This window comes from Brachypodium distachyon, chromosome 1 (assembly GCF_000005505.3).
Source record: "Brachypodium distachyon strain Bd21 chromosome 1, Brachypodium_distachyon_v3.0, whole genome shotgun sequence".
In the NCBI taxonomy this organism is placed as follows: Eukaryota; Viridiplantae; Streptophyta; class Magnoliopsida; order Poales; family Poaceae; genus Brachypodium; species Brachypodium distachyon.
Window position 1 is genome coordinate 19,366,226 of NC_016131.3, and position 25,698 is coordinate 19,391,923.

Sequence of the window (25,698 nt, forward strand, 5' to 3'; positions counted from 1 at the left end):
GCAGTCAATTCCGGCAGCTTTTCGCACGTGCCAATAGTATGCGGTCAATTCCGACAACCCCAAAATGTTTTCGTGTGATTTCTTGTGTAAAGTTTACTTATTATCTTCCAATTTTGAATTCTCGCGGGAATAAAAAGGAGCTCCCAACTAATTTTAAATGTTTTCCCATGAAATTCATGTAAGTATGTACCAAAAAAGCAGCTATACCGTTGAACTTCAATTTTTCGGGAAAAAATTATATACTAAATTCATAGAATTTTACCCGTATAAAAGTTTCAACAATTTTCATCTCTCAAAGCTTTCAACTATAAACCATGGACTTTTGCCTAGCTAGATCGACTGGCCCTCCTACGACTCGATCCACTTCACCTCTCAAAGCTCAGCAAGTATCAAAGCTAGTTCGTTCTCCTGGAGACTTCGTCTCTTGTAAACCCCCATGGCACCAAGCTTCTAGGTCCCTTATATTGCACACGCCCATCTTCTTATAGATAGAAGAACTGCACTTTTGTTTCGAGTTTGCAAAACATCATGTGGTATTTGAATGGATTTGAAGTAATTTCTCTGCTCATATTTAACTGCCTTAAACTCATCATTAGGGATGCTTCTAATAGATGACTTCTACTGCGTGCACTCCGGTGATATAACTATAATCTCTTTTTAGGTTTTATAATTAGTAACCTATACGATAGCATTATTTTTCTAGATAACATCTCCATGTCACAAGATGCAGACGACCAACGTGTTTTAGAAGGAAGATACCTTGTGGTGAAGGTTGAACAAATCTGCAATAGAACTAGAGTAAGCACGCAAGGACCTCTTGAAGCATATCTAAGGCGTACTAGAAGCTCCAGAAAGCTGTACTACGGGTATAATAATCTCATAAATTTTTGATTTAAAGCAAACAGTTGTCACTTATAAAACCGGGCGCCGTCTAGGTTCCAAATACTCACAGCCAAAATTCAAATTCACCAGTATTAATTGGTCCAGATAGGTACCAGTGCCATCCAGCGATCCGCGTCATCGGTCTAAAATATCAAACATTTGCTAACTTCCAGATCCGCCTTCCTCCAATCAATTTAGTAATGAAAACGGCATTAACAATTGATAAATAAAAAAAATCTGCAGGATCTTTTTACTCATTCTTCTTTCGGAGGAGAGTAGGCGAGGCGTGCGGTGAAGGTTGGTGGCTAGTGGGGGCGCCAGCCTCTGGGGGGGGTGACGTCACCGCCCCTCGCCACGTCAGCGCCCACGAGCAGAACGTTGAAAAGAGAAAGAGGAGATGCCCGGGCCCACGCCCACTGCCTGCCTGGAGAGACTTTCCCGTCCTTTTTAACCCACCCGTAGCAACCGGTGCGAGCGGGCGCCACGTCATCCCAGTAAATCTTTCTTTGCCCCTCTCTGTCACAGTCCAGATCATGGCCCATCCACGTGGACCCACCCACATGTGGTCCCCGTCCCGGGCTAAAGCGGACAAACCATGCATATAAAAATGATTCCCCTAGAAAAATGATTTTATTTTGGGGTAGGCCATTATTTTATGCATTGATTAAAAAAGATTTGAAGGGAAATGGAAAATAATCAAAATGAGCCCCCATGACGCGCCCACCTCCTGGTGCCGGTGGACGGTTGGGGTCCCTCGTGCCCTAGCGGCACCGCCACGTGTCGGTCATCGGGCCATGCTTGTTGCGTAAGGAAGCGTCCACGGGATTTTATTGCGGGGTTGGGTGGTACAGGCGGCGGGGCCCGGATGGGAGAGGGCGGCCACGGTGGCGCCGCGAGAGCGTGGCCGTCGGATGCGGGATCCCCGGTCGGGCGGATCCTGGCCGTCGGATGCGGGGAGTGGGCAGCGACAAAAAGAGGATGAGGCGAGGGGGGGCGCCTAGAAAGCGAGCCAGACGGAGAGGGAAGAGGCCGAGACGTCCTTCCTGAGAGAAAGAGAGAGAGAGAGAAGAGCCTTGGCTAGGGGGGGAGGAGCCGAGAGAGAGGGGAGCAGTAGGAGTAGTAGCATAGATAGCGAGCTCCTGCGCAGAGCGGCCCTTCTCTCCTAGGGGAGAAGAGCGAGGGCACAAGTCTCTCCGAGAGGTGGTCTTTCTCTCTGCGGGGATTTGTTGAGGGTTCGATTTGTGGAGGTGGGTGGTGCGTGGATCTGCGCCGGGTTGGTGTTTGTGTTGTTGCCTTGCCGGGCGCCGGCGAGGGGGGGCGGTGCGGAGGCGGGAGATCGGAGCCGCATGCCTCAGATCTGAGATGGAGCGGATCCGGGAAGCCAGGAGAGCCGGCGTGTCCATGGCCGGAGGGCCGCCGCCTCCGCCGCGGAGGCGCCTCAGGAGCAACGGCGGCGGGAGCGGCAACGGCGGGGGCCCCAGGGACTCGCCTCGCTCCGAGAGGAGGCGGGGCGAGCGGATGATGCTCAACGGCACCGGCGGCGGGCGGGACGACGGCGACGACACCTCCGACGAGAGCCTCGGCGACGACGACGATGACGCCGACGAGGAGCTCGCGGCGTCCGCGCCGAGGTACCCGCCCGTGCAGCGGCGGTCGCCGAGCACCGCGCCTCCGCCGTCTCCACCGCAGCCCAGCGGCGGAGGGCACCACCACAGCAGCGGCAGCAGCGGCGGTGGCGGTTACCACAACAACAACCACCACCACCATGGCCAGTCGCAGATGCAGCGGAAGGGGGGCTCCAATCCGAAGAGCCCCATCGTGTGGAAGGCTGCCGACGAAATGATCGGCGTGCCAGTTCCGAGGAAGGCCCGCTCAGGTATGCACCTTGAAGGATGGAATTTTTCTGCCTCGCAGCTTCTGTCGGTTGTGTTCTCTTGCCTAATCTTGCCGCTCTTTGTTGTGTTCTCGGCAGCTTCTACGAAGAGGTCTTCGCATGAGTGGACAGCCCCCGGTGGTGGAAACGGCGGAGGCGGCGCTGGAGACAGTTCGCAGATCCAGCGGCCTTCTTCAAGGCCGATCTCGCCAGCTTCCGCATCGGCCACCGCCCCTATTCGGAAAAAGCTGGTAAGTTCCTAAGACGGACCTAATCCGCATAATTCGCTGATTGCTGATTTTTTTTCTTTCTATTGCTGATGTTTTCTCTGCCGTGCCTTGTGCCTCTCAGAAATCCGTTGGTGGCGGTGGTAGCAGCGGCGGTTCTGGTACAGTACCGAAGCAGCGGCCGACGCCGGCCTCAGCACCTTCGGCAGCCCCTCAGCCGCCGCCAGCAAAGATTACCAAGTCGCCATCGTTCATTCAGGAGGAGATCGAGGTCGCCGAGGTGCTATTTGGTTTGACTCGGCAGTTCCCTGCCCCATCCAAGCAGGAGAACTCCAACCACAAGCCGGAGCCAAGGGACGCCTCGGAGCCCAAATCCGGGAACTCCTCGCCGGCTCCATCTTCTTCTGCCGTCCGGCCGTCAGATTCATCCTCCCTTATCGCTGCAGGTGGGCACCTCTTCAATTCTGAGTTCTCAGAGATTTTTGTTGCTAATTTTGGTTTTGTTGGTCTAATGAACTTTTACTGCTTTTGCAGCGCCAAAGAGGAAGCGACCGCGTCTCCTCAAGTACGACATCGAAAACCGTCCGGCGAGCCCAGCGAAACCGGACTCGGCAGAACCATCTTCTAGGCCGGAGACGCTTCCTCCAACGAGATCAGATGGAAAGGCGTCGGTGTCGGCTGTGGCCGACAGTGGCGGCAGCACCACAGCCGCTGCCCAGCCTGAGACTTCCCGGGAGCCAGAGAAGAGGGAGGACCCCAGAAGCAGAGATCCAGAGCTGCGGGCCGGCGAATCAGATCGACGGGATCACAGGCCGGAGAGCAGGGCTGAGCCGGCCGCGGCACCAGGCAAGCCGGAGGGCGAGGCGGCGCCGCCGCTTGGCTCCGAGTCCAGAAATGGTGAAGCCACCACCGCGACAAGGAGGTGGGCCATTTGGATTTTTTTATATTATTGGTGTTGTGATAACCATTATTGCCTTTGGATTGTGCCGATCTGATTAGTATATTCACAATTTTGTTTGAATTATTGTTTCCCAGTGAGCTGGCATCTGATGGCGCTCGGCAAGAAAAGTTAAAGTTTTCCATTGATCTCATGGTGGGTATATGCTTTCTTGTGTCTCTGTATGTGTGGTTGAATTGGTCTCGCGGAATTTGTTGGGCAAAGATTGAAAACGACAGTTTTTGCCGCAACTGTTGATTTGCTTTCTTGTTTTCTTTTTAGCTCTTTTTTCTTACCTTTACCACCTCTCTCTGTTCTCCTAGGCTCCCCCTCCTGGGAAGCTATCTCCTGATAGAGATGGCGCTTCCGACCCTGATGCGGATAAGAAGGGATTGGATGCTGAGATGGACATGGTGGGTGCTCTCGCTTCAGTTTCACCATATTCCTTTGATTGATCTCATCAGCTGGAGCACTGGATGTTCGGATTCTGATTTGTCTTTTTATTGTTCATCTTTTGGTCCAATCTCAGGTCGGGCGGGGAAATTCAGAAAAGAATGATGGCGCGAGGACTCGGAGAGGGCTGGAGATCAACCTGGAGGAAGATAGGGTACAGAGGACTCCGGCAGATGAGCTCGCTCCAAAGAAGCTCACGCTGCAGCTGGATTTGGAGAAGCCCAGCCTCGGTGACGAAAATTCGCCATCCGAGCGACGGCAGCCACCATTGCAGCAGCAGCACAAATCCACGAAGTCCGATTTAAAGCATGAAAAATCCCGTAAGAGTTTCACCGTGTCCTGCCTATTTTGTTTCTGGTTTTTCAAATTGTCATTCTTTCTTAATTTGGGAATTTTCTGTTCTGGCAGCTCTACCTGCTGTTTCGCCACCAATGCCAATGGCTGTTGGTGGCTGGATGGGGAGTTTCCCACCTTTTGGGTGAGTTTTCTTTTGCTGTTGGATGTGTTTCATGCACTCTTGCTCCCTGAGGTATGTGTAATCTCAAGCATGATGTCTCCTGTCTTGGCAGTTACCTTGGTCCGGTTCCGGGACTATCGGCTCCTGGGCTTCATCATCCTATGGAGGTCAAGCCGGGGACTTCTGCTGGATTACAGGTTTGTTTTTCACTTCAGGAATGGTGCGGTTCTATATATTTTTGAGTGACTTACTTTTCCAAGTCTAATGGTCTTTTACATTGCAGCATGCTGCATTGCTTCCTCCGGCTCCTGTCCGCCCCAAGCGCTGCGCTACACATTGTTACATCGCGCAGCAGATCCAATACAACCAGCGACTTTCAAAGATGAACTCTTTCTGGCCCCCAACAGCTGCTGCGGCAAGATCCGCGCCATTCTTTGGTCCAAGAGGACCATTCAACATGGGCGTTGTGCCACCCGCAGAGGCTGCATCCCTTATGGTGAACCCAATGCAGGGGAGCTACCCTGTCAGGGCCCACGCCCCAGTGCAAGAAACTAAGGCTCCTTCAATGGCAGCCGCTCCATTCCAAGGGATCCTGTCGAAGGATAAGGTAGCATCCAGCAGTGCTGCTGTTGCTGAGTCAAACCAAAGGAAGCAAAATCCAGCTCATGAAACGCAGCAGTCCTCCCCCATGCCAAACATGATGGTATGTTTATGGTTGATATTTACAGTTTTTACGTTTATTACTATTTTTTTTGCGGATTATTACTATTATTTCTTATGGCTTTTTCAGTATTCTTTCTCCTGATAAAACTGCCCATGTACCTTTGTTTGTTACAGCAAGGGCCAGCATTCATCTTTCCATTCAACCAGCAACATGCTGCAGCAGTGGCTGCTGCAACTGCAGCCAATCGAATGGGAGATGCAAAATCTTCTGGACTCAGTAATGTGATGCCGCCGTCTGCCAACGCCCACACTTCAGCAGCACACCCTGGTGCCCCGGCCTTGAACTTGAGCTTTGCGAACCTGCAGGCACCTGATGCCCAGTTCTTAGCTATCTTACAGAATAGCTACCCATTCCAGGTTGCCGGAGGACCTCCGTCGTATCGAGGCATGGCACCACCAGGCCCAGGCGTACCATTTTTCAATGGGCATGTGTACTCTCATATGTTACACCCACCACAGCAGCAGGGTGCGCAGCAACAAAATCATCCGAAGAACCCAATGCCAAGCTTGTCTACTTCCTCTCAGAAGCATCAGTCACAACAATCTCAAGGGTTACTGGGATATGCACCGAATGCAAATGCTGCTGCTGCAGCTGTTGCCAGCAATTCCCAGAGCTATACTAGTGGCAACCATCGTCCTGTTCTACTGCATGGCCTTGCTCACCGCCAGGATACAGATAAGACTCTGCAAGATGGCCAATCTAGTGATGACAAGTCATCACACCATCAGCCTAATTTTGCTGTTCCAGTCCATCTTCCGAATTTTCAATTGATGCCAGCTGCTGGCAATCAGAGTGAAAAGAAATCGAATGATCACCACCACCAGCAGCAGCAGCAGCCAGCGACGAGTCGGGGCCAGGGTGTACGAATTGATCTAGCTTCATCTCAGCCTTATGTGAATGTGATGCCATATGGTTCCATTGGTGCTCCTGGATCTGCACCAACTGGTCTTGACTTCTCTTCATTGGCCCAGAACCATGCACTCTTCCAGAGTCATCAAGAAGCAGGCAGGCATGGTTACCCTCAGCTCAATTTTGCTGCAGCCCAATCTCTTCAGGCTGCACAGCACAAGGCCCAGCATCAGATCACTGCAGAAGCTAAATCTGCTGCTGCAGATTCATCTTCTACGCCTAGTGCTGGAGATAGTGAGAGGAAGAAATCAGCGTCTGCAAAGTACCCGGGAGATCCACAGCAGCATGCTCTTTCCTTTTCCAGGCCAGAAAACAAGTCGTTTATGCACCCTTTCCTCAGTGGCAGCAATAATGAGAGCTCCCGCACTTTGAGCCTTATTGGGGCAGAATCTTCAAATGCCTTTGGTTTAGGTAGCAAATCTGCTGGTGCTTCTACTCCAGCAACTTCATCAGCTGCAGCCCAATCCATGCCAATCATTTCTCAGCAGCAGCAGCAGCAGCAACACCAGCATCAGCAACACCTCCAGCAGCAACAACAACACCATCACCAGCAGCAGCAACTCCAGCAGCAGCACCAGCAGCAACAACTTCAGCAGCAGCAGCAACAGCAACAACAGCAGCAGCAACAAAATATGCTTCAGCTTCAGAAGCAGCAGCAGCAGCAGCAGCAATTGTTTCAACATCACCAGGCGAACTCTCGCCCCAGGTCTGCTGCACCTAGTAATGCTGGCGGATACTCGGATCGTCTGAATGTAACAAACTTTCAGAACTTAATGTATCCATCAAGTGCTGCCCAAGGTGGAGTTCCTGGTCAATCACCTCAGTTGAAGGGATCGTCAATGAGAGTGTCAGCCCCACCTGCAGCTGCATCTGTCACTGCTGCATCACCGCCATCTAATTTGATCATGATGAAGAACGGTGGTCTGCATCAGCAACAACAAGCAAAAGCTCTACAGGCTCTCTCCAGTCCTAATCATCCATCACAGAGCTCTCTAAGCATGAGTTCATCAAAGATGGGACCTTCTCTTGCTAATCTCTCTACTGGAGGAGCAGGAGATCTGTCTCGATCTTCGAATGCTCCTGTTGCTTCTGGTTCGCCATCGAATTCAGTCTCAAAAAGTACTGGTAGCCCACCCGCTTCTGGAAGTGCAAAGGGTGGCCAACCGGGTGTCCAATTGTCATCACCTCAACAGCAGTCAGCTAAGAACTCGGCTTCGACTTCTGGATCCAAGTCAACCCCTACAAATCATTACAGCAGTATGCCTATGCCATCAATCCTTGGCCAGCAGCCGAACATGGCTAATTCAAGCAGTAAGCAGCAGTCACATGTACCCTCATTGAAACAGCAGCCGTTTCCACAAGGTCACTTCTTCATCTCCAATACATACGCACCACAAGGTCCTCATGTAAATTCTGGTGTTGGTGGTGGTCTCTACCAAAAGCGTTCGTCTGAGAAGGCGCAGCAGCATTCTCCTCACCAGCAGAATTCTGCTTCGTCTGCAATGCTCTCCCTCTCTTCTGGTTCCATGTCAATGTCCACAGCTGCGATTCCAGCTGATGCCGGAAAGGCTCTCGCTGCAGCTGCTGCCAGCAATACCATGAAGACACTTCACCCTACTCCTGGCAGTTTTATGCACCTTACAACTGCAGGCCAATCTGCGAGTGGCTCGCCTCACTCTCACATGTCAGCGGCACAGTTGTCTTTTGGGGCAATGCCGATGCCTGTAAAGCCTACAAGTGATCAGAAACCTGCTGCTGGTAATGGACCTACATCTTTATTTTCCCTATAGGAGCAGAAGAGTTTTGTTCTATTTAACCATATAACTTAGTTCTTTCACCTAACATAAAGCATATGTGTTGGCAGGCAAGTAAATGGTCTTCTGGATGCTAGAATGCTAATCTGAACCGTCAAGCTAACTGCTAATTCTGGAGAAAGCGCTGAAAGACTGCTCACCTCCTTGCGTGGAAGCAAGCAGCAGTCGCGACGACAGCCACTGCTGCAAGAGCCAGTCCGTTGTCGAAGAGGATGATGCGCCCATTCCGTCTGTCAATAGCAGGAATGCTGGCTATATCAAGTATCTGGAATTGGTTGATGGGAGTGATACTTCTGTGTAGTAGGTCATCCTCCCATGGTGGAAAGCTTCGGGGTGCATAGGATCTCGTTTTTGCAGTTTTATGCAAGGATGTCAAAAGCTGGCCTCCCTCTGAATTTCTTCCTTCCCTTCACCCCCAACTGCTCTCTTTAGCTTTTGTTCTTTTCTTTGTTCTCTTAACTGAAGGAAGATTTAATTAGAATGCAGGACAAGGCAACTTTTGTGATGCTCTGGTGTTCCTTGCCTTTCTGTTCCCATATATCTATATATATGTTTGTTAGGCAAAGTTGTGCTTGGGTTGTTCTAGAAAACAACTCGGGTAAGGGGGGTAGTATCCCAAAGTAATGATCCATGATTGGGGAGGTTGCATAGCATAGCATAGCAAATTAGCAATGACAATGACCTGCCATTCGGTGTGTGTTGTAATTTGTCCTTGGAGGCGAAATGGATCAATCAAGTGATAATCTTAAGAATTCAGTTCTGGCCTGGCCTGTCTGATGACTCTGTAATGCCCGCATCAGAAAGTGCAGCAGCGCTGGTGCGCAGTCCAGTACTCCACTCAACCCCACCATCTTGTTAACTTGCGTTGGATGGACCGGACGAGTGCTGCTGCTATCTTCTTCTGCCTATCTCACATGGATTGATGGATACTCCATGAAAGCAGCTACTTCTGAGCCACACGTGTCTGCGCCGATGACCACTCAAAGTGCAGGTCGAAAAGTATACATATCTGAGGAAAACACCAGCCAGGGCAGAGGCGCCTTCGCTTTTCCTGACGCAAGCTTGAACATCACATTTTGCTGATCTGAGTGGGGACTCCATGGCCGAAGCTTTTGTCCAGATGCACCGATCCTGGTTGGTGACACGTGATTTATCAATCGCGTGCTAGATTTTTCTGATTACTAGTCACCAGCTTAGCTTTTTTGCATTGCATTGCATTGCCGCCGTGTGACCTTTCCGGCAAGCACTCATCCGTCATCCAACTGGTTGGGGGTCATGGCTTCTTCTCCCGGTATATATCCTGTGCGTGCACACATCAGGTGGGGGCTGGTCCCTGTCATAGTTGCCAAAAATGCTTTGCCTTTGATTGCGAGGGCGTGAGGTGCTAGTTTGTCCCATTTGGTTTTGGGGATAGATCACCCGTGCCCGAGCCATGGCGGCTTAGCACAGTGGAGCCCCAATGGTGATCTTGGTTGTTGGGGTGTCACTTTGGGAAATTTATTTATGTTGGATGTCGGAATAGTAAAACTCCGAATGGTTGGATGCTGTGGCTCGGCGGTGCCCTCCTCCCTGCGGTTGTGGGGAGGGGGGGATCAGAGATATCATGAGGGGGGAGAAATACTCTGGGAAAGGTTCTAATGTGGTGTGGATTCTAGTGGACGGACGTGAGAGCATTCTCAGAGGTTGATGCATCCGTGCCTCGACCAATTCCTATGTTCGAGCATCGGTGCACCCTCAATAACTTGCTTTTCCTACTCTCACTTCCCTATATCCTCTATTTTGCAGATCTCCACCTCCCTCTAAACCTAAAACTTAGAACACACAAGCTTTCATTTTGGACCTAAAAAGTTTATATATAAAGGAAATTAAAATTCCTGTTTATATATTCAGAACTTCTAAATTTACCACTTACCTCAAGAATAACCCTCCGCTCTGATATGCACGAATGACACCATCGACAACGGGCAGGACTCGTGGAGGAGGGGGTAGCAGTAGCGGTGGAGCAGCCATAACTCTTTGCGTCTACATTAATGATCCTGCGGGAGGAACGGCGATGCCCATGAGGAGGAATATGACAAACACAAGATAAATGGTCAATTAACCTGCAATCGTGATAGAAGGTAGAGATGCAATCTGGTGGGAATTATGGGAGGACCACAAACTAAAGAGGATATAGACTAATGTAGAAGCTAATTAATGTGTTTATTAAGGGAGAGGAAGAAACATATGTGTGAGAAGGAAGACAGTTTGGGTCACCCCAGATATAGTAATGGATGCTCGCCATCCGTGTGTTTTAAGACTTTCGGTACACGGCATAAGGGAGTGACGAGAGCTATTGGATATTTGTTTGATTAACATTTTACAACTTGAGCGTATTATAAGTGAAAAAAAACACAAGGATTTGCGTACATTATAAAAGTAATACATCATTTTCCATGAATAAACTAAAATATCGTTCTGAAATATAGGGGACTAGATGTGGTTCTAATGGAAGAGCGGATGAGAGTGCGGAGATTGATCCATCCACATCTCGACCATCCCCTATGGTCGAATATTGTTGCACCCTCAACAACCTACTTTCCTACTCTCGCTTCTCATCTGTTCTCTATTTCCTAGACCGCCATGCCAAACTTAGAGCACACATGCTTGTACTGGGGATCTGAAAAGAATATTAAAGATACCAAAGTTTTAACTTACTGAACTAGAATTTAAAGTCTTTCACTTACCAAGGGCAGTGACTAAGGTCGAATACACCAACGACGACGGTAAGACTCCTGGAAGAGGGGATATAGAAAAATAGAGTAGGATACGCCACAACTCCAAAAGCATGGTGATTGAATTTTACCCTTATGCTCGAAAATCGTTATACCCTCAACACTTGCTTTTTGTACTCCTGCTTCCCCTATCTTCTCTATTTCCTAGAACCCCTCCTAGAACTTAGATCACGAATGATTTTACTCGAGATCTAGAAAGAATCTAAAAATAAACTAAACTTCTACTTATAGAACTAACTTTGAAGTTTGTCACTTGCCTACACCAACGATGGTAACAAGATTGCCGGAGAACAACATCGTTGGAGCATCCACAACTTTAAAAGCATTGGATTGAGAATTGCCTTTGGATCTTCGCCGCTAGTCGTGCTGGAGGGGAGGTGATCCAAGAGGATGAATTTGACGACATGGAAGACTAAGAAGCAAAGAACTGACAATCATGGAAGAGAGAAGATATGCAATCTGGAGGGAACCAAGGCAAGAGTGGAAACTAAAGATAGCAAGGATTGATTGAGAAGCAATTTAAAGTGTTGAGAGGAGAGGAAGAAGCACATGTGGGAGGTAACACAAGTTAGGTGGACCCCAACAATTCAGAAATTGTAGTTAGGAGACAACCGTCCCATGATTTAAGACTTTCGGCGCACGATACAAGGGAAGAAAAGCCCACCGTCCCGTGATTTAAGACTTCTGGTGCACGATATAAGGGAGGGAAACGCCCACCGTCCCTGTGTTTTAAGACTTTCACTGCACGATAGAAGGGAGGGAAACGCCCACAGTTCCTGTTTTTAATACTTTCGGTGCACCATAGAAGGAGGGATACGCCCACCGTCCCTATGTTTTTAGACTTCCGGTACACGACACAAGGGAGGGATGAGACCGGTAGATTTTGATAAGCTGTTTACGATTTGGGCATTTCAAAACTGAATAAAACAAACAAGTGTTTGTGCACAACTAAATTTCGCTAATATATTTGATTGGACACAATCTACTTGTTGTCTCCTCCTAAACACCAACCTAAGTATAGTTGTGAAACATGTTGGTCAATGATTTATTTCATCCCAAGCGGAGTGGGATGTTGAACCACACAACTGTAGGGGATTAAGGTTTTCTTTGATGGAAAGTATTTCAATTAAGAATATTATTCAATATGATTGTAACGAATGGATAAAAATACGACCCTAGTAATTGAGTTATTACCCCTGACTGCACGTGCACTTAATAGTACCTTTGCAAGAATTTATTAGCACAAAAGCGATGATGTAGTTGTAATGGATTTAATTGCAGTAATTGTAAGGAGCGAAAAACCCGACGCGAGCGGAATAATAGAGTAAAAATTAGGCATAAGGAGGATATTAGGAAATATGCATAGATAATTATAACATGCCACAATGCCATGAGACTTTCAAATTAATTTCAAGTTCATGTTCTAGGTTTATTGTAGTGGCGTGCTCATCTATTGTCCAACCCATGCATGTTATAACGATTAATTTTAAGGTAATTATGACAATCCAGTTTCAAGATCATTGAAGCAATACATTAATTATAGTGTATACACATGTAACCCACAAAACAAATTTCTCTTCATTGACATCCCGTTCTGACACCGACCGGTCGTGGATTCAGATATACAACAACTAATGTAAATTGCAGCTATGAGCAAAAGCAATTAGTATCATAGATATAAATGTTCAGATCTTAAATCATGTTACATGGCCCTAGTAACCAGATCTAAGAATAGAAGAAGCACGTAACCGGTACATCAAGTACAATAGTCAGGCAAAAAACATTACCTCCCCACATCGCCCGTTCGATCTGGTGCCCTGTAGCCCGTTTTGAGCCATAGATTGCAGCAGTCGTGGCCGCCCACCATGCATGGTTCTCGGATGGACGCCCGCCAGCTCCTTCGGCCTAGTCAATAGAGTCATGACATGTTCCACACCCCTGCTTTTCCTATAGAACGACATACAATAGACTAGAAATACCCCATGAGCCTAGCCATGACATATTGCAAAGTGTGTTGTGAAATTAAATGTTTGAGCATGATAACTTTATGATTCCACTAACAACTCGTTTTGACACCCATCATTGTGGCTAGAATTGTGGAGTTCATTTTGAATTCTAAAAACTAACTTATTTTGTTGGCACGGAACTGTGGCTACATGAATTCAATTTGCAATTCCTTGGAATCGCAGCACAACTAACCTAAACTACTCTCTAAAAGCCATCATTTTTCTAAAATTGTTTCTCACTCTACAAATCCATGTGGCAAAAAACATGATTTCTTGAATCTGGAATTCAAATTCAACCAAACAAAATCCTATCAAAAATTAGATTCCGTTTCATTTCTACCAAATGAGTTGAAAGGAGTACTTAAGTTCGCAATTGTTTTCATGTTTTTGCTTGAGCATCATGTGAAAGGGCATTTCGATCTCTAAGTGTTTTGGTGTTAATGGCAACATGACTCGTGGACTAACCATGTGCTCGAGTGTTTCAGATTTGAGATCAAATTGCACAAGACGATTCGTTGTCCTCAAAAAGGAAAGAAGCATAGAAGGATTTATGGCTTTTTATTTATATTGAGTCGTAAGAAATCCGTACTATTAAGAGGGAGTCCACATGGGAAAGGTTTGGGTGAATCAACTTCACGTACACAAATCTACTATATTTGCACCCACATAAAGCCGTTTCCTAAGTGGGAGAGAGACCACCTCATAATCTTAGCCTAAGGATTTAGTGCCTAAATGTCTCCAGGGCGGCAGTGCAGCTAAATGTCTTCAGGGCGGTAGTACCGCCCCAGTACCGGAACCGTACCTAAACGCTACTGCCTTCAAGCGGTAGCGGAGTGATACTACCTCTCTGCTACCTCTCTACCACCCGGCTGCGCGAAATGAACTTAACGGTTAGATTTTGAGGCGTCCTTTAAATAGGAGTCGTCCCCTACCTCGAGACTTCTTCTCCACCGAGCTATTCCTCTCTCCCCCAAATACAAGAGCTTCAAATTCCTAAATCTTGCTCCCTAGTGCTTCCCCACTCTTGATTCTTTGAGGATTGAAAGAGAAGATCTTGATTTAGGGTTTCACCAAATTGAAAAGTTGATTTCCCTTGTTTTCTTTGTGGATTTTTTTACTTTTGAGATTTTGGGATCCTTAGCCGGAAGGTGTCTTTTCAAGGCCTCCGATCTTGTGAGGAGGTGCTTCAGGATTCGGGAAGGAGGCTCCAATTAAGTTGTGGAGTTGTGCCCTTCTCCTTGTTTGTACGGGTTCGGCGTTCGCCCTCAATGAAGCCACTAGTGGAACTCACCTGACCTTTGTGGTGTTGTGAGAGCTCATCCCATCTTTGTGGTGTGGTGAGTTGGAGAATAGAGTGAGCTTTTCTGGCATCTCTAACTTTGTGGTAGAGCACTCCTGCAAATGAGATGTATTATGGAACAAATAAAAAAATCTATACACGTTGTATCGTGAAATGATAGAGTAGTTATCACTTCCCTTTCTTTCGTCATTTAATACCATGCCATCTCAATTGACCCACTTTAATCGGCTTACTGCATGCGTGTGTACCGCTTGTCTTCCCCTACTGCGTAACGCTACTCCTGCTACGACTAGCCATCTACTACTGCTTCATGACGAGCCTACCTTGGCTCTAGGAGGCTGTTCCAATGGATATTTATCCTCTTAGCACGTTTGGGCGCGCGTAGATAGAAGAAAGCAGCACGAGGACCAATAAATTACCCCAATTCGCGTTGAGTACCGGAGTACTCCCCACGGAAGCCACGTACAGCAGCGACAGAGACGGCGGCGCAGGAGATCCCGACGGTGGTGGGGCTCGCGGTGCACAGCTACTACGTACAAGATGGCCTAAATTCGGGCCCAGTGCGGCGTTTTGGGGCACGACACGTTGGCTCGATCTGGTGCATGGCAAAGGACGGTCCGGGTCCGCGTGTCGTGATTAAGGTTCGGGGACGGGGACTGGTGAGACACGCAGCGGGCGGCGGTGGTTGGAGTACCGTATATACGGTGTGCTGTAGTATATACAGTGTGATACTCCTCTGTTCATCCGGCCGGAAAGACGGAGGTCGATGTCTCTGGAATGGCGATTGTTCACAAGGCACCGCAATGTGGGCCGGCCGTTCCACCTTTTCGACATTTCGTATCCCGGTAGCGTGAAGCCGTGAACGCAGCTTAGGGAGGAAAAGGAGGTGCCCGTTTCAATTACACGTATCCGTTAAAGACATCTTCCCCGGAAAAAGGTGGCGCCGACAGTGAAACACAGCTAGCTAGCACAGGGGGACGGACGCCAACAGAGGCCGTGTTTCGCATTTTGGTCGCAAGCGCCCAAACTGACTTGTACTCCAATTATGCATATGCGATCACAACACTGACACGTATACGTTCTATATCAGTACAACAAAGGAAGAGTCAGGCTTCGCTTCTTCACTTTCCACTTTTGCAAACCTTGCCGGGAGCGATCGATATATACATATCTGCAGGTCACGTAGCTAAGCATCGGACATATCGCCCTGCAGGTTCCTTCGCCACGACGTGAGCTTTCGGTTTCCGGGAGGATGGTGCTGCTTCAATTCCAAGGTGCGTCTATATCTTATCCAGTGGAGGTCCGCAGATGAGAACGCCAACGTCGCCGCAGGAGCAAGAACGCGTGCGTACGTACAAAACAAAGCCTTGCGTTGCGTCCCAAAGTTTTCCGTGAACGCCAAAGCCCCCGTTCCGGATGCATACGCACCGACGAAGCATAGAGTCGTGCTGCGTGTGTTAACTTGAGCTGTGGCTATTTTTGTTGTCTTGTCCCATAGTATGCATTAATCAACACAAATCGATAGCTATATGCCTATATGTGTCAATGTGTGTGTGTGGCGAATCTGCAGGCCAGTGAGCACGTGTGCCTAAATATCTTCTCGAGACATTTGCTAGTCGCGGCCAGAAGCCACCGAGGCCAGGAGATAGTACCCTCTGCAGCCGGGGGCCCACCATGCGGTGGGGCCAATGCTCGACCGGGTGCCGTGTCGGTACTGCTCTGCGGCTGCCCGCGAGACCCCACTCAGCTGGTCAGTGGGTCCCGCAGGGGAAATGCTAGTGCCGGACCCGGGATCTTCACTGCCGGGCTACGCGGAAGCCACACCTTATTTCTTCCGGAGTACTCCTTTTTCTGAAGGCTATAGCTTCTACCGAAGACAACGAGAATAGTTTTTCAGAAAAATGAAGCGGAACTTGCTCACGCTCGACCGCGTGGGGCCCACATCCCAGTGACCTCGATACTACGTGGTACCCCACACCTGACGTCCCACTGGCGTGGGCATGCAGGAGCCAAACCAGAGGGACAGTATAAAAGGTTCTGCTTGCTAGCGCGCGCTCTGATAAAAGGCAACGCCGCCAGAGGGGAATGCTGCCGTAGGCTTTCATCTTTCCTCCGTTCTTTTTCGTGTTTCCGCTGTGCGTCGTGAAAGCGTCAAGATCGTCGTCTGCTGCATGCGCTTCACCGGAAGCTGCAGGCTGCGCGACCGACCGGACGTCGAGCCGCAAACCTGGCCCGTGTGAGTTTCCGTTTTCCGATCCGTCTCTTGTGGAACGATTCGATTCGATGATCCCCTTGCTTGCGCGCGCTGTCGCTTCTCGTGATGATCATGTTCTTGCCGCCGCAATGTCCGCTCGATTTGTTTTGGTTGGGTGGTTGGTTGCCTTCTGCCCTTCTCTGCATTTCCTCCTGAGTCCTGATATTTATCCAGTTTAGCATAGTCTTTTCCTTTCCTATCCGGTGATCGAATCGACCAATCCTGAACACCTTCAACCTCTGAGCATTGCTTTCGCTTCTGCCCGTTCGGATCCTTCGCTGTCTTCGGGGCTTTGGCTCCTTCCCTAGCTTGCTTCTGCCCAATGCGTCCCGTTGATTTTGTCAAAAATTAATTGCAACCTGTGTGACCAAGTAATTCTGGACTTCTTCTAAATGCTTGGTACAAGGTGAAACGAGGACGAAGACGATGGAGCAGATGTTACACGAAGCCGGCGTCTAGTCGTCTATTCGATCGCTATCGTAACATAGAAAAGACACGTGGAAAAGAGGACTTGCGTAATTGCAGCTGCTACTATAGCAAGTACTACTCCTATTGCTATGATGCTAAACTGATGGACAGAGTCACAGAGATCACATATGAACACCCCGACTCGAACAGCATACAAAGCTCGCCTATCTATCCATGGCTAGGAATAGACGTGTCTAGTGATTACTGGATTCACCATCATTAGACCCTGTAGTAGCTAGAGATTGTTGGACCACGACATGTGCCGGGACCAACCTGCCGTAGGATGGTCCCGATGCAGCAGCCTATGGCCCACGGGACCACACCGGCTGGCCCGGTCCCATTCGTGGGGCCATCCATCGTTGGAGCGGCGTCACCGTCGACCATTGATGTGTCTTGGCGAGGAGCATCACGGCCTGTACTGCTCTGCGGTGAGCCGCTGACACGTCAAAGCTCCCAAACTCGTGTTTGACATTGTTTTGATCCCAAAAGCAGTGAAAATGGACAGTCATTTACTCCATATATGAGTACGAATTCAACGGAAGCGTAGATTGTAGTGATGGCACACACACACGCACTGTTCTCTCTCAGGTCCGGACTGGCCGCTGGCGGCGCAAGAAGCCAGAAACAAAGGCCCATCGCTCCTCACTGTTGCATTTGCCTTCGGTCGCCAGTCGTTGGTAGTACGCACTACTGGAGCAGTACTGTGCTAATCACTGTCCGTCTTCAGACCAGCCACAAGATATTCATAAACAGTGGCAAGCGTGCGGGCCCGTGATGGGCTTCAATGCCTGCCGGCCTACTGGATCGGATGGAGGAGAACAGAGAATCAATGCGCCTGTGTGGAGTAATACTCACTGTAATAGCCTACAAACAAAACCTGCTAGGGGCTCTCTCTGTCTAAAAACACTGAAAGTCTGAAATACTGCTGAGAGCCCGCTGTTAGGTGGGCGTGATAATGATGGAGGGCAGCTGGTTTGGTATCTTCTTCCAATGATGCACAGAATCGAGGTTTTCTTCTCGAAGGCTCAGTTCGTACTTGCCGATTTTCTCTTTTTTTAAGAACATGACTATATATATGGCGTCTCTCCATATGAGTTAATCGGGAGCCACTGAATTCCATTCCCTTCGTGTAAAACAGAGACAGGACGTGAAACTAGGTAGGCGTTTCGCCATGTCACTCCTATCGTTTTCTCGGCCAACCAACGTCGTCCAATCAGAGCGGAGGGACGACTGCACGGTCCTGATCGCCGCCACCACGGCTTTATCTCGAGTGGATAGCCCAGATGGGCCCCAGGACGCCCACCAGGGGCCAATTATTTTATCAAGTGTACTACAACGTGCCATTTATTCAGACCCGGCGGTCCAATCTGCGCCCTGTGGGCTACAGCTCCCACACAGGGGCCCCATCCTCGACCGGATGCCGTGCTCGTGCAGTTCTGCCCTGCCTCGAACAGTGGGTCCATGTGTTATGGTCAAGTAGGTCCTACCATGTAGTGGCAGATTTTATTATGTTTTTTTGAGGACAATGTAGAGGCAGATGGTTGACGCTGTGTACAGGCTGCCAGGCTGGTATCTCCTACGCCCATCGTCATCATAGATGTCACAGCATGGGCTAGTAGTACTACCCCTGCAATATTCTCCGGTTGTGGGCCCCCGACTGAATAGACAGCGTATCTTGGCCCACGGCCCACGGCAGCGTGGGTCCTTGGTACTATTTCACCTCTGGCAATCTGGCAGAGCAGCAGCGATGGGGGCATGTCAACCGGAGTGACAGTATAAAGACGATGCGCTGCGCTCTCTGAATAAAAAGACGAGGAGAGCAGGGGAATACTTCGGCGAATACCTTTGAAGGGTGGTTTTCCTTTCCTCTGCGGCTTTTGCCATCGTCTCGTCTCGTCTCTGCGCCTCGCTCTGCCATGCCATGGAAGCTGCACTGCTGCTGCTGAGTGCTGCGTTCATGCCTGGGCGAATGGCGGCTGACGGTGGCGAGCAGCCACCGCCGGACAGCCGTCAACTTTGTTTCCATGGCCGAAAACCCCGGCCGGTGCGGTTGCGATTATATCTTTTCGATCTTGTTGATTCGCTCCACTCGGCTTGCAGTGAGTTTTTTTGTTATCGCCGCCTTCAAGTTTGATTTCTCTCCCAAGTCATGATCGAGCAATTAGCTTTTCTCTCGGTGACACGAGTCGATCTCTTGTTGAATCGACGAGTCCCTTGAAGAGTTGAAGGTCCGTTGCCGGCATGAAACGTGTCGTTCTACCACTGGTTGGCCATTGAGCGGATATTTTGAACATGGAACCCACAGATAATAACTGGCTATCTTTATCGAAAAAGAAAACAGATAACTGGCTATAGCCGGTGCCCTGGTCATCGAACATAAAACATCGTTTCCTTCTCTGAAATGAGACACGGATTTGTTTTACTCCAACAAACCAGCAACAGTGCACGTAAAAAGATATATGAATTTTTTTTATGAGAGGAATTGTCCAACTAATTAATATAATTTAAAATGATGTATCGGATGAAAAACTCAATCGGTGAAAATTTGAAAATCTTCTATCCTAAAGATTAGATATTAATAAATAAATTAATATATGAGATGAAAGATGGAACAAAAATAAAGGCCACACTCATAGGAAAACCCAACCTTTCCCTCCATCCGGCACTAATCCATTTTTTAACGGGTCGAAGTCAAACAAGGCACCTCGGCAGTTATTTTGACTTCAAGATTGCTGACACAAAACATTTTGATCCACGCGGTGAAGAAATATTGACAATGGCAGTCGGACAACAAGACGGTGAAGGCCTAATTACAAAGAGGAAATGAGGGACATAGCAACATTGTCTCAACTTGCATCCATCAGTTTAAGCAAAAGAGCGCACATCCCAGCGAAGTCCGCAGTGTCAACCATCAAAAGATGTTTAGGCTTTAGAAAACCTGTAGACCTAAAGTTCACCGAGTGAGCTACCTGTACGTTATAGCCAATAGACCGTACTAGTAGGAAATGCAACTTACCAGTTCTGCACCCAGGACGGCATCTAAACTTTGCTCAGTTCCTGAAAAAGGAAAATTGTTATGGTTTGTTTACTTATGCATTGATCTTGAGTGATGAATGAATATATCAGTTATTGATTTCGCATGAAGGGGGGCAATTTTTTAAATCTTGTTCATAAAATTTACGTGCAATTGGAATAATACCGTAATGCATGAGTAACACTAAAGCAATAAGCCAATAAGGAGGAAGACCATGGTTGAATAAAGGCCAACATTAAGGACAGAAGTACCTGTTCCTTCTGCTTCTGAATGGCTTCAACCTTTTTCATGTATTCGTCCGTGAGTTTCTGTAGAATTTGTACAGGACGTTAGTCTTAATCCCAATGCATCTCTGTACTATATTACAGGGTGGGAAACATAGTGTATCCTCACTTGTAGATCAGCTGATAAATCCTTCACGTTATCTTCAGAAAGTTTCTTTTCCTATTTAAACAAGTGCAAGCTGTTAATTTCATTCCAAAGGTATTATAGCCCCGAGCAACGCTGACAAGCTAGTACCAACCTTCTCTAGTTTATCATAAGCTTTGATTGCATCTCTTCTTATATTCCTTATTGCTACCTGGAAAAGAACAGTCATAATTATTACACATTATTTATTAGCATCCACTAAGGAGAAGAAAATGATGATCTTTCATGAAACTTATTGTGAAGATCAACATTGTGTATGTACACTCATAGAGCAATCATCACGTCTTTTCAATATTTGTAATGTGTGACTTAAAAACCCTCGTGAAGCATCTACATCTACATTTCGTACCATGCTAACTGATCTACATCATGGTCAGTCAACCGCAACAGAAGTGAACTTGTAAAAGTGATGATTAAATATCTTGGCGTTAAATGAGTTAATGATTCAGGATACTTCCATTCATGTTGAACAAATACTGTAAACTAAGGTGATCAATCGGACTAAAAAATGATTCCTTGTACGAAAATAAAAGGCGCCAAGAATGGGCAACAAAGAATAAGGCCCCAGTATAAAATGTATTGTAAATATTGTGCTGAAAAAATGTAAAATGTGTGAGGATGTACCTTGCCTTCTTCAGATAATTTAGCTACGGTTTTTGTCATTTCCTGGCCCACGGAAAAAGGAGAAGATCAATTGGGGAAAAGCTAAAACATTTTATTATTAATGCAAACCTATAGATTAAATATTGGACATGTTATCAAGGCTATAGAAAATTCCCATGTTTGGAATAATTATGCTTGAGTAGGATCACAACAATTACCACATAATCTATCTAAAGAGTTCCCTTTCAAATAACATGCTCTTTTTATGCAGCATATTTAAAGCAATTTCTGCTCTTCTTTGAGGTAGAGGTCACATAAGTTTCAGAAACATGTTTATACAGAAGTGATATTTTCTTTCCTAGGTGGTGCGTGGGTCTCAGACATAAATTCTTAAAGTGTCTTTACTATAATGAATTCTTGAGGCTTTTTTTTCTCAAACACAAAATACTTCTTATTTGTGGATACTGGTAAATACAAAATGATCTGGACGTCAAGATTTTTGTTGCACACATTTTCCAAATGAATTTAAACACAAATTAGAAAGGATAGATCATGCAAACTAAACCTTCATCAAATGTGGCAGAATTCACAATAGACCATGCAGTTAAAGAGGTTCAAATGCAACATACAAACCTTTCTGCGGTCAGATGTCAATGGTGGGACGGTGACTCGTATCACTTCTCCATCATTGCTTGGTGTTACCCCAATATTTGCAGCAACTATAGCTTTCTCGATGAGCTTGAGGCTGCAGAGTATATGTATGTCGACAAAATAAGACTTACAAGCCAATACAAAGTTACGTCTAAGACTTACAAATCAATACAAAATACTGTACAAAATAAGACTTACAAATCAATACTTACCAAGTTTTGTCATATGGCTGGATAAGAAGAGAAGTCGCATCTGGAGTATTAATCTGTGCAATACTCTTCAAGTTCACTGGAGTTCCATAGTACTCAACCTATAAGGAATTGTTAGTCATATCAGCAGCTCCACCTTTTTACACTAACCTCTTTGTGCTTTGTTAGTATTAATTGCCGATGGTAATCCAACTGTTTGGAAACAATCTCTATGTGTTGTACTGATCAAACATCTATCCCACCAATATCAGTTCAGAATGTAATGGTAACCAACTAACCATCACCAGCCACAATAACTATTAGTTCACATGAAGCCTCAGTTATGAAGTAAACAAATAAAATTTGTTCCAGAAATGTCAAAAAAAGGTTACACTGTGCAGAAGCTACAATGCAATCGTCACTTATAGAAAATAAAAAGGAACAAAGCTATGTCATCAAACCTCAATCCTGTCAAGCATAGCTGGGTTTGCCCGCCCTGTCCTCACAGTATTGAAGTTAGTTTGGACTGTTTCAATTGCCTTCTCCATCTTTTCTTTCTGATAATACATAGTGGCAGATAGTTAGGACTTAGGACCAACGGTACAAGACTAAACCAGGAAAAGAAAGCCCCTTTAACACAGAGTTGCATTGTATTTACAGCTTGGTCTTCAATGATTGTTTTCTCTGCCTCAATTTCTTCAATAGTGGCATGCCTCAAAACTGCTCTGATGACATGTAATCACAAGTTAACATAGATTAATTTCAGGTTCAATAGGTGCAAGAAATACTAAAATTCAGAACTACTCGCCTCTTGTCTGAGTATTGAATAACCAGAGGAGCAGAAAAGAAGCCCACTGCTCCAGAATGAAGTTTCATGAAGTTTGTGGAGGAACTCAGCAGGGAAGAACGACTTGAGAGACAACCGCAACCTGTGAATTACAGTATGCCCTGATGAGATATTGCCACAAATATCAAGTCCTGATGAAAATATGCAAGGTAGTGGCAGTACTGAGAGATAGCCACAAAATGCGGAATGCAGTATTCTTTGACGAAGCCCTGCCAAACTATTCATGGCTGATGAAATTTTGTGAATACAGTAGACAGATCTTATCTAGACTCTAGCCCCTTTATAGCCACATTAGCTACATCTGCCTCACCGGGTTTCCATGACAAACAACAAATAGCAAGTGATTAATTTCATGAGATGCATCAATTGCTTCATGGCCTCAATCACGTCTGAACTCTGAACGATCCAGAACTTTGGGAGAAGGTTCACAGCCATCAATAATTTCCTGATATTTTACCCATTAAGTGGAAATAAACTTAGAAAGCACAAGTATAATCTATAAGCTTTCACAAGCATCATGAAATACATGCTGAAAGGAAGCCTAATCAAATAGAACGTGAAATTGCTTCATGAAGATGTCATATGTAGCTTAGAATATCCCAGCAATTCTAAATCTAAATCAATCTTAGTTTGGCTCGAGCGTCTAGTCTCAGACGTTTACTACTAAAAGTCTAAAACCGTGCGATTACAAAACAAAGTAACTACAGTGGTGGAACAGGTTGCGTCGTGGAAGGAGAAGTGATGAAAGTATATATCGGCATTAGCATCACCCCGCATTCCGGACCTGTGGTCCGTCTTAGCTCTCCAGTACTTCCTACGCGCAACACAACTGATAAAACCATTACGGGAAGTATTTGAGGGGTTTTCAGCGCTGCAATTTCGCGCAGGCGGGGGAGGCGCGGAGGAAGGAGGTGACGACCTGGCCGCTGGGGAAGACGCGCAGAGGAGAGGGCGCAGGGCGGGGAGGCCGCCGCTGCAGGGGAGACGGCGTGGAGCGCCATGGCGTAGCAGCAGGCGGAGTGGTAGCGAGAGGAACCGAGTGGAGAGTTGGATTTGTGTCGAACTGTGGATAAGAGAGGGAGAGAGAGAGAGGAGGGCCGCTGGAGAAGGAGAGACCCGAGAGGTTCAAAGATTTTAGGGTCGCGCGAACTTGGGCTCAATTGTTCAGCAGCACCTGAATCCGGAATGGGCTATATTTGAACATTATGGGCCGTCTGAATAACTGAAAAAGAAAGGAATGGGAGACGCACCCGAGAACACACAGGTGTTCCAATCGGTTGTCGTTGAAGATCGGCCTCCGGCCGCCGTCTTGGCATCGCGAGGTGAGTGAGACCTCGATTCTTACCGAGAGTATTCACGAGTGTTTGTTTATATCAATTCTTTGGTTTTGATCGGCAACACGATGCGGAGGTTCCGATGTCGTCTCAAATAAAGTTACTTTGGTTCTTCCTCTGTTATGGGAGTGCCATAGCGGGCGTTGCCACGGAGTCAGAGAATTTTATTCACCGAAGGATCAGTATACCCGATCTTACATATTTCGGGTATGTGTACTCGCAGATCCGTTTATATGTATCTATTGAGTTTTTGTTAGTGTGTCGTAGTGCTTTTGCTAGTTTTATCTTTTGTAAATTTGGAATCCTTCTCTGACATTCTCGTGAAGATCTTGCGGTTTGACAAGTTGTAGGGTATCATCCGGGCCCAAGTATGTTACACACTCACGACTTCTCATCTTCTTAGATGAGCGATTCAAGGGGCTTTCTGAAACCTTTGAAACTTTGAAGGTAGTCAAGTTCGTGTACGGATACGAGTGGCTATGTTGTCGCTCCAGTCTGATTGCGGTCTCGACAGTGAAGCCTTGGTAGTATTTCGTCTTGCAAAGAATGATATCACAGAGAAAATGTCTTTAAGAGATTTCATTGCAATTCTTAGTTATATGAATTATCTTGTAATCTTCAGGGTCTATGATCCAATACTTTGTAGTAATGGTTCTGGACTTTGAATAAAGTTACAGATCATTCTCAAAAAAGATGTTCCAATCGGTTTCACTAAAAAAGAAAGTTGTTCCAATCGGTTCTCCTATAATAATTTTTTTTCACGTAGAAGATCAACGATTTATTAATAATCACCAACAACAGTACAAAGAGTTCTAAAAGTAATAAACATTATAAATACGTCGTTGGAATATTTAACGATGGCAACGGGCATTCAAACAAGCCAAAGGCGGGCCACGTCCTTGCCCCTCTATCACCGAAGCCGAGCAAAGTTTGCCCAAAGAGAGCTTGTGGTAGCAGACACTGGAATAATCGTCGTGCTAAGGCTCCAAAGAATCAACGCACCAGAACAGTAACTATCGTCAAAGATGAGAACCATGTATCGAAAGAGCCAAAACTGAAACCACACGAACAAACATGAAGGCCGACGAAACCCAAAGAATTTGCAGGAAACCCAACGTAAATTTAGCTCCAGACGCCCTCTGTCGGAGCAAGAACAGGGCGAGAAAGATCTTATTCGACTACGAGATGTCGTCCTCGCATCACCATCTCGTAGAAGACGCCAAAAAAAACCCAAAAACAAGAAACTGGAAATTCTTCTGCCGGCCAGCGGCCCGGATCCCAACGCACCTCCGAGGCGGTGAAGGCCACAGGAAGCGGGAGTAATAAAAACTGCACCGTAGCCCGTGAACTTATGGATGGCACCCGCCGGGTTCGGGGCCGGGTCCGGCCATACCAGACCCGGACCCGGCCACCCTCAGCGCGATCCGACCCGGTACGGAGTTTGAAAATTTACCAGACCCGGATATCCGGGTCTCCCGGAACCGCGGTACCGATTAAAAAAACAAAAAAATGCAAACATGACCTAACTTTTACG

The 25,698-nt window shown here is 47.1% G+C and overlaps 2 protein-coding genes across 3 annotated transcripts; one reads left to right on the forward strand and one right to left on the reverse strand.

Moving 5' to 3' along the window:
• The first annotated feature begins 1,871 nt into the window (after window positions 1–1,871).
• Window positions 1,872–9,032, forward strand: LOC100825357 (protein TIME FOR COFFEE). Its single transcript, XM_010238372.3, has 12 exons — window positions 1,872–2,758; window positions 2,855–3,006; window positions 3,107–3,428; window positions 3,517–3,904; window positions 4,018–4,075; window positions 4,243–4,332; window positions 4,449–4,692; window positions 4,781–4,850; window positions 4,942–5,026; window positions 5,113–5,532; window positions 5,667–8,220; window positions 8,327–9,032. The coding sequence occupies exons 1-12, from the start codon at window positions 2,245–2,247 to the stop codon at window positions 8,332–8,334; spliced, it is 4,905 nt and encodes a 1,634-aa protein (XP_010236674.1). The 5' UTR covers window positions 1,872–2,244; the 3' UTR covers window positions 8,335–9,032.
• A 10,676-nt stretch (window positions 9,033–19,708) lies between these two features.
• LOC100834081 (ribosome-recycling factor, chloroplastic) lies at window positions 19,709–23,942 on the reverse strand. 2 transcript variants are annotated; one of them, XM_010238381.3, is made up of 12 exons: window positions 23,750–23,942; window positions 22,792–22,912; window positions 22,642–22,708; window positions 22,445–22,540; window positions 22,008–22,105; window positions 21,778–21,889; window positions 21,166–21,207; window positions 20,636–20,692; window positions 20,506–20,556; window positions 20,364–20,420; window positions 20,095–20,135; window positions 19,709–20,016 (listed from the first exon to the last, which is right to left on the reverse strand). In XM_010238381.3, exons 1-11 carry the CDS (start codon window positions 23,829–23,831, stop codon window positions 20,118–20,120), a joined length of 801 nt encoding a protein of 266 aa, XP_010236683.1. In that variant the 5' UTR covers window positions 23,832–23,942; the 3' UTR covers window positions 19,709–20,016; window positions 20,095–20,117. The 2 variants fall into 2 exon arrangements, with proteins under 2 accessions (XP_010236683.1, XP_003562889.1); XM_003562841.4 differs by having other exon boundaries at window positions 19,709–20,024.
• Between the last annotated feature and the right edge of the window lie 1,756 nt (window positions 23,943–25,698).

Coding starts and splice junctions, on each gene's coding strand:
- LOC100825357 (XM_010238372.3), top strand. CDS start 2,245: ATGGAGCGGATCCGGGAAGCCAGGAGAGCCGGCGTGTCCATGGCCGGA. Junction 2,759..2,854: donor TCCGAGGAAGGCCCGCTCAG/GTATGCACCTTG, acceptor TGTTCTCGGCAG/CTTCTACGAAGAGGTCTTCG. Junction 3,007..3,106: donor CCCCTATTCGGAAAAAGCTG/GTAAGTTCCTAA, acceptor TGTGCCTCTCAG/AAATCCGTTGGTGGCGGTGG.
- LOC100834081 (XM_010238381.3), bottom strand. CDS start 23,831: ATGGCGCTCCACGCCGTCTCCCCTGCAGCGGCGGCCTCCCCGCCCTGC. Junction 21,208..21,777: donor TGACATCTGACCGCAGAAAG/GTTTGTATGTTG, acceptor TCCGTGGGCCAG/GAAATGACAAAAACCGTAGC. Junction 20,693..21,165: donor AATTATCTGAAGAAGGCAAG/GTACATCCTCAC, acceptor GTTCTTTTCCAG/GTAGCAATAAGGAATATAAG.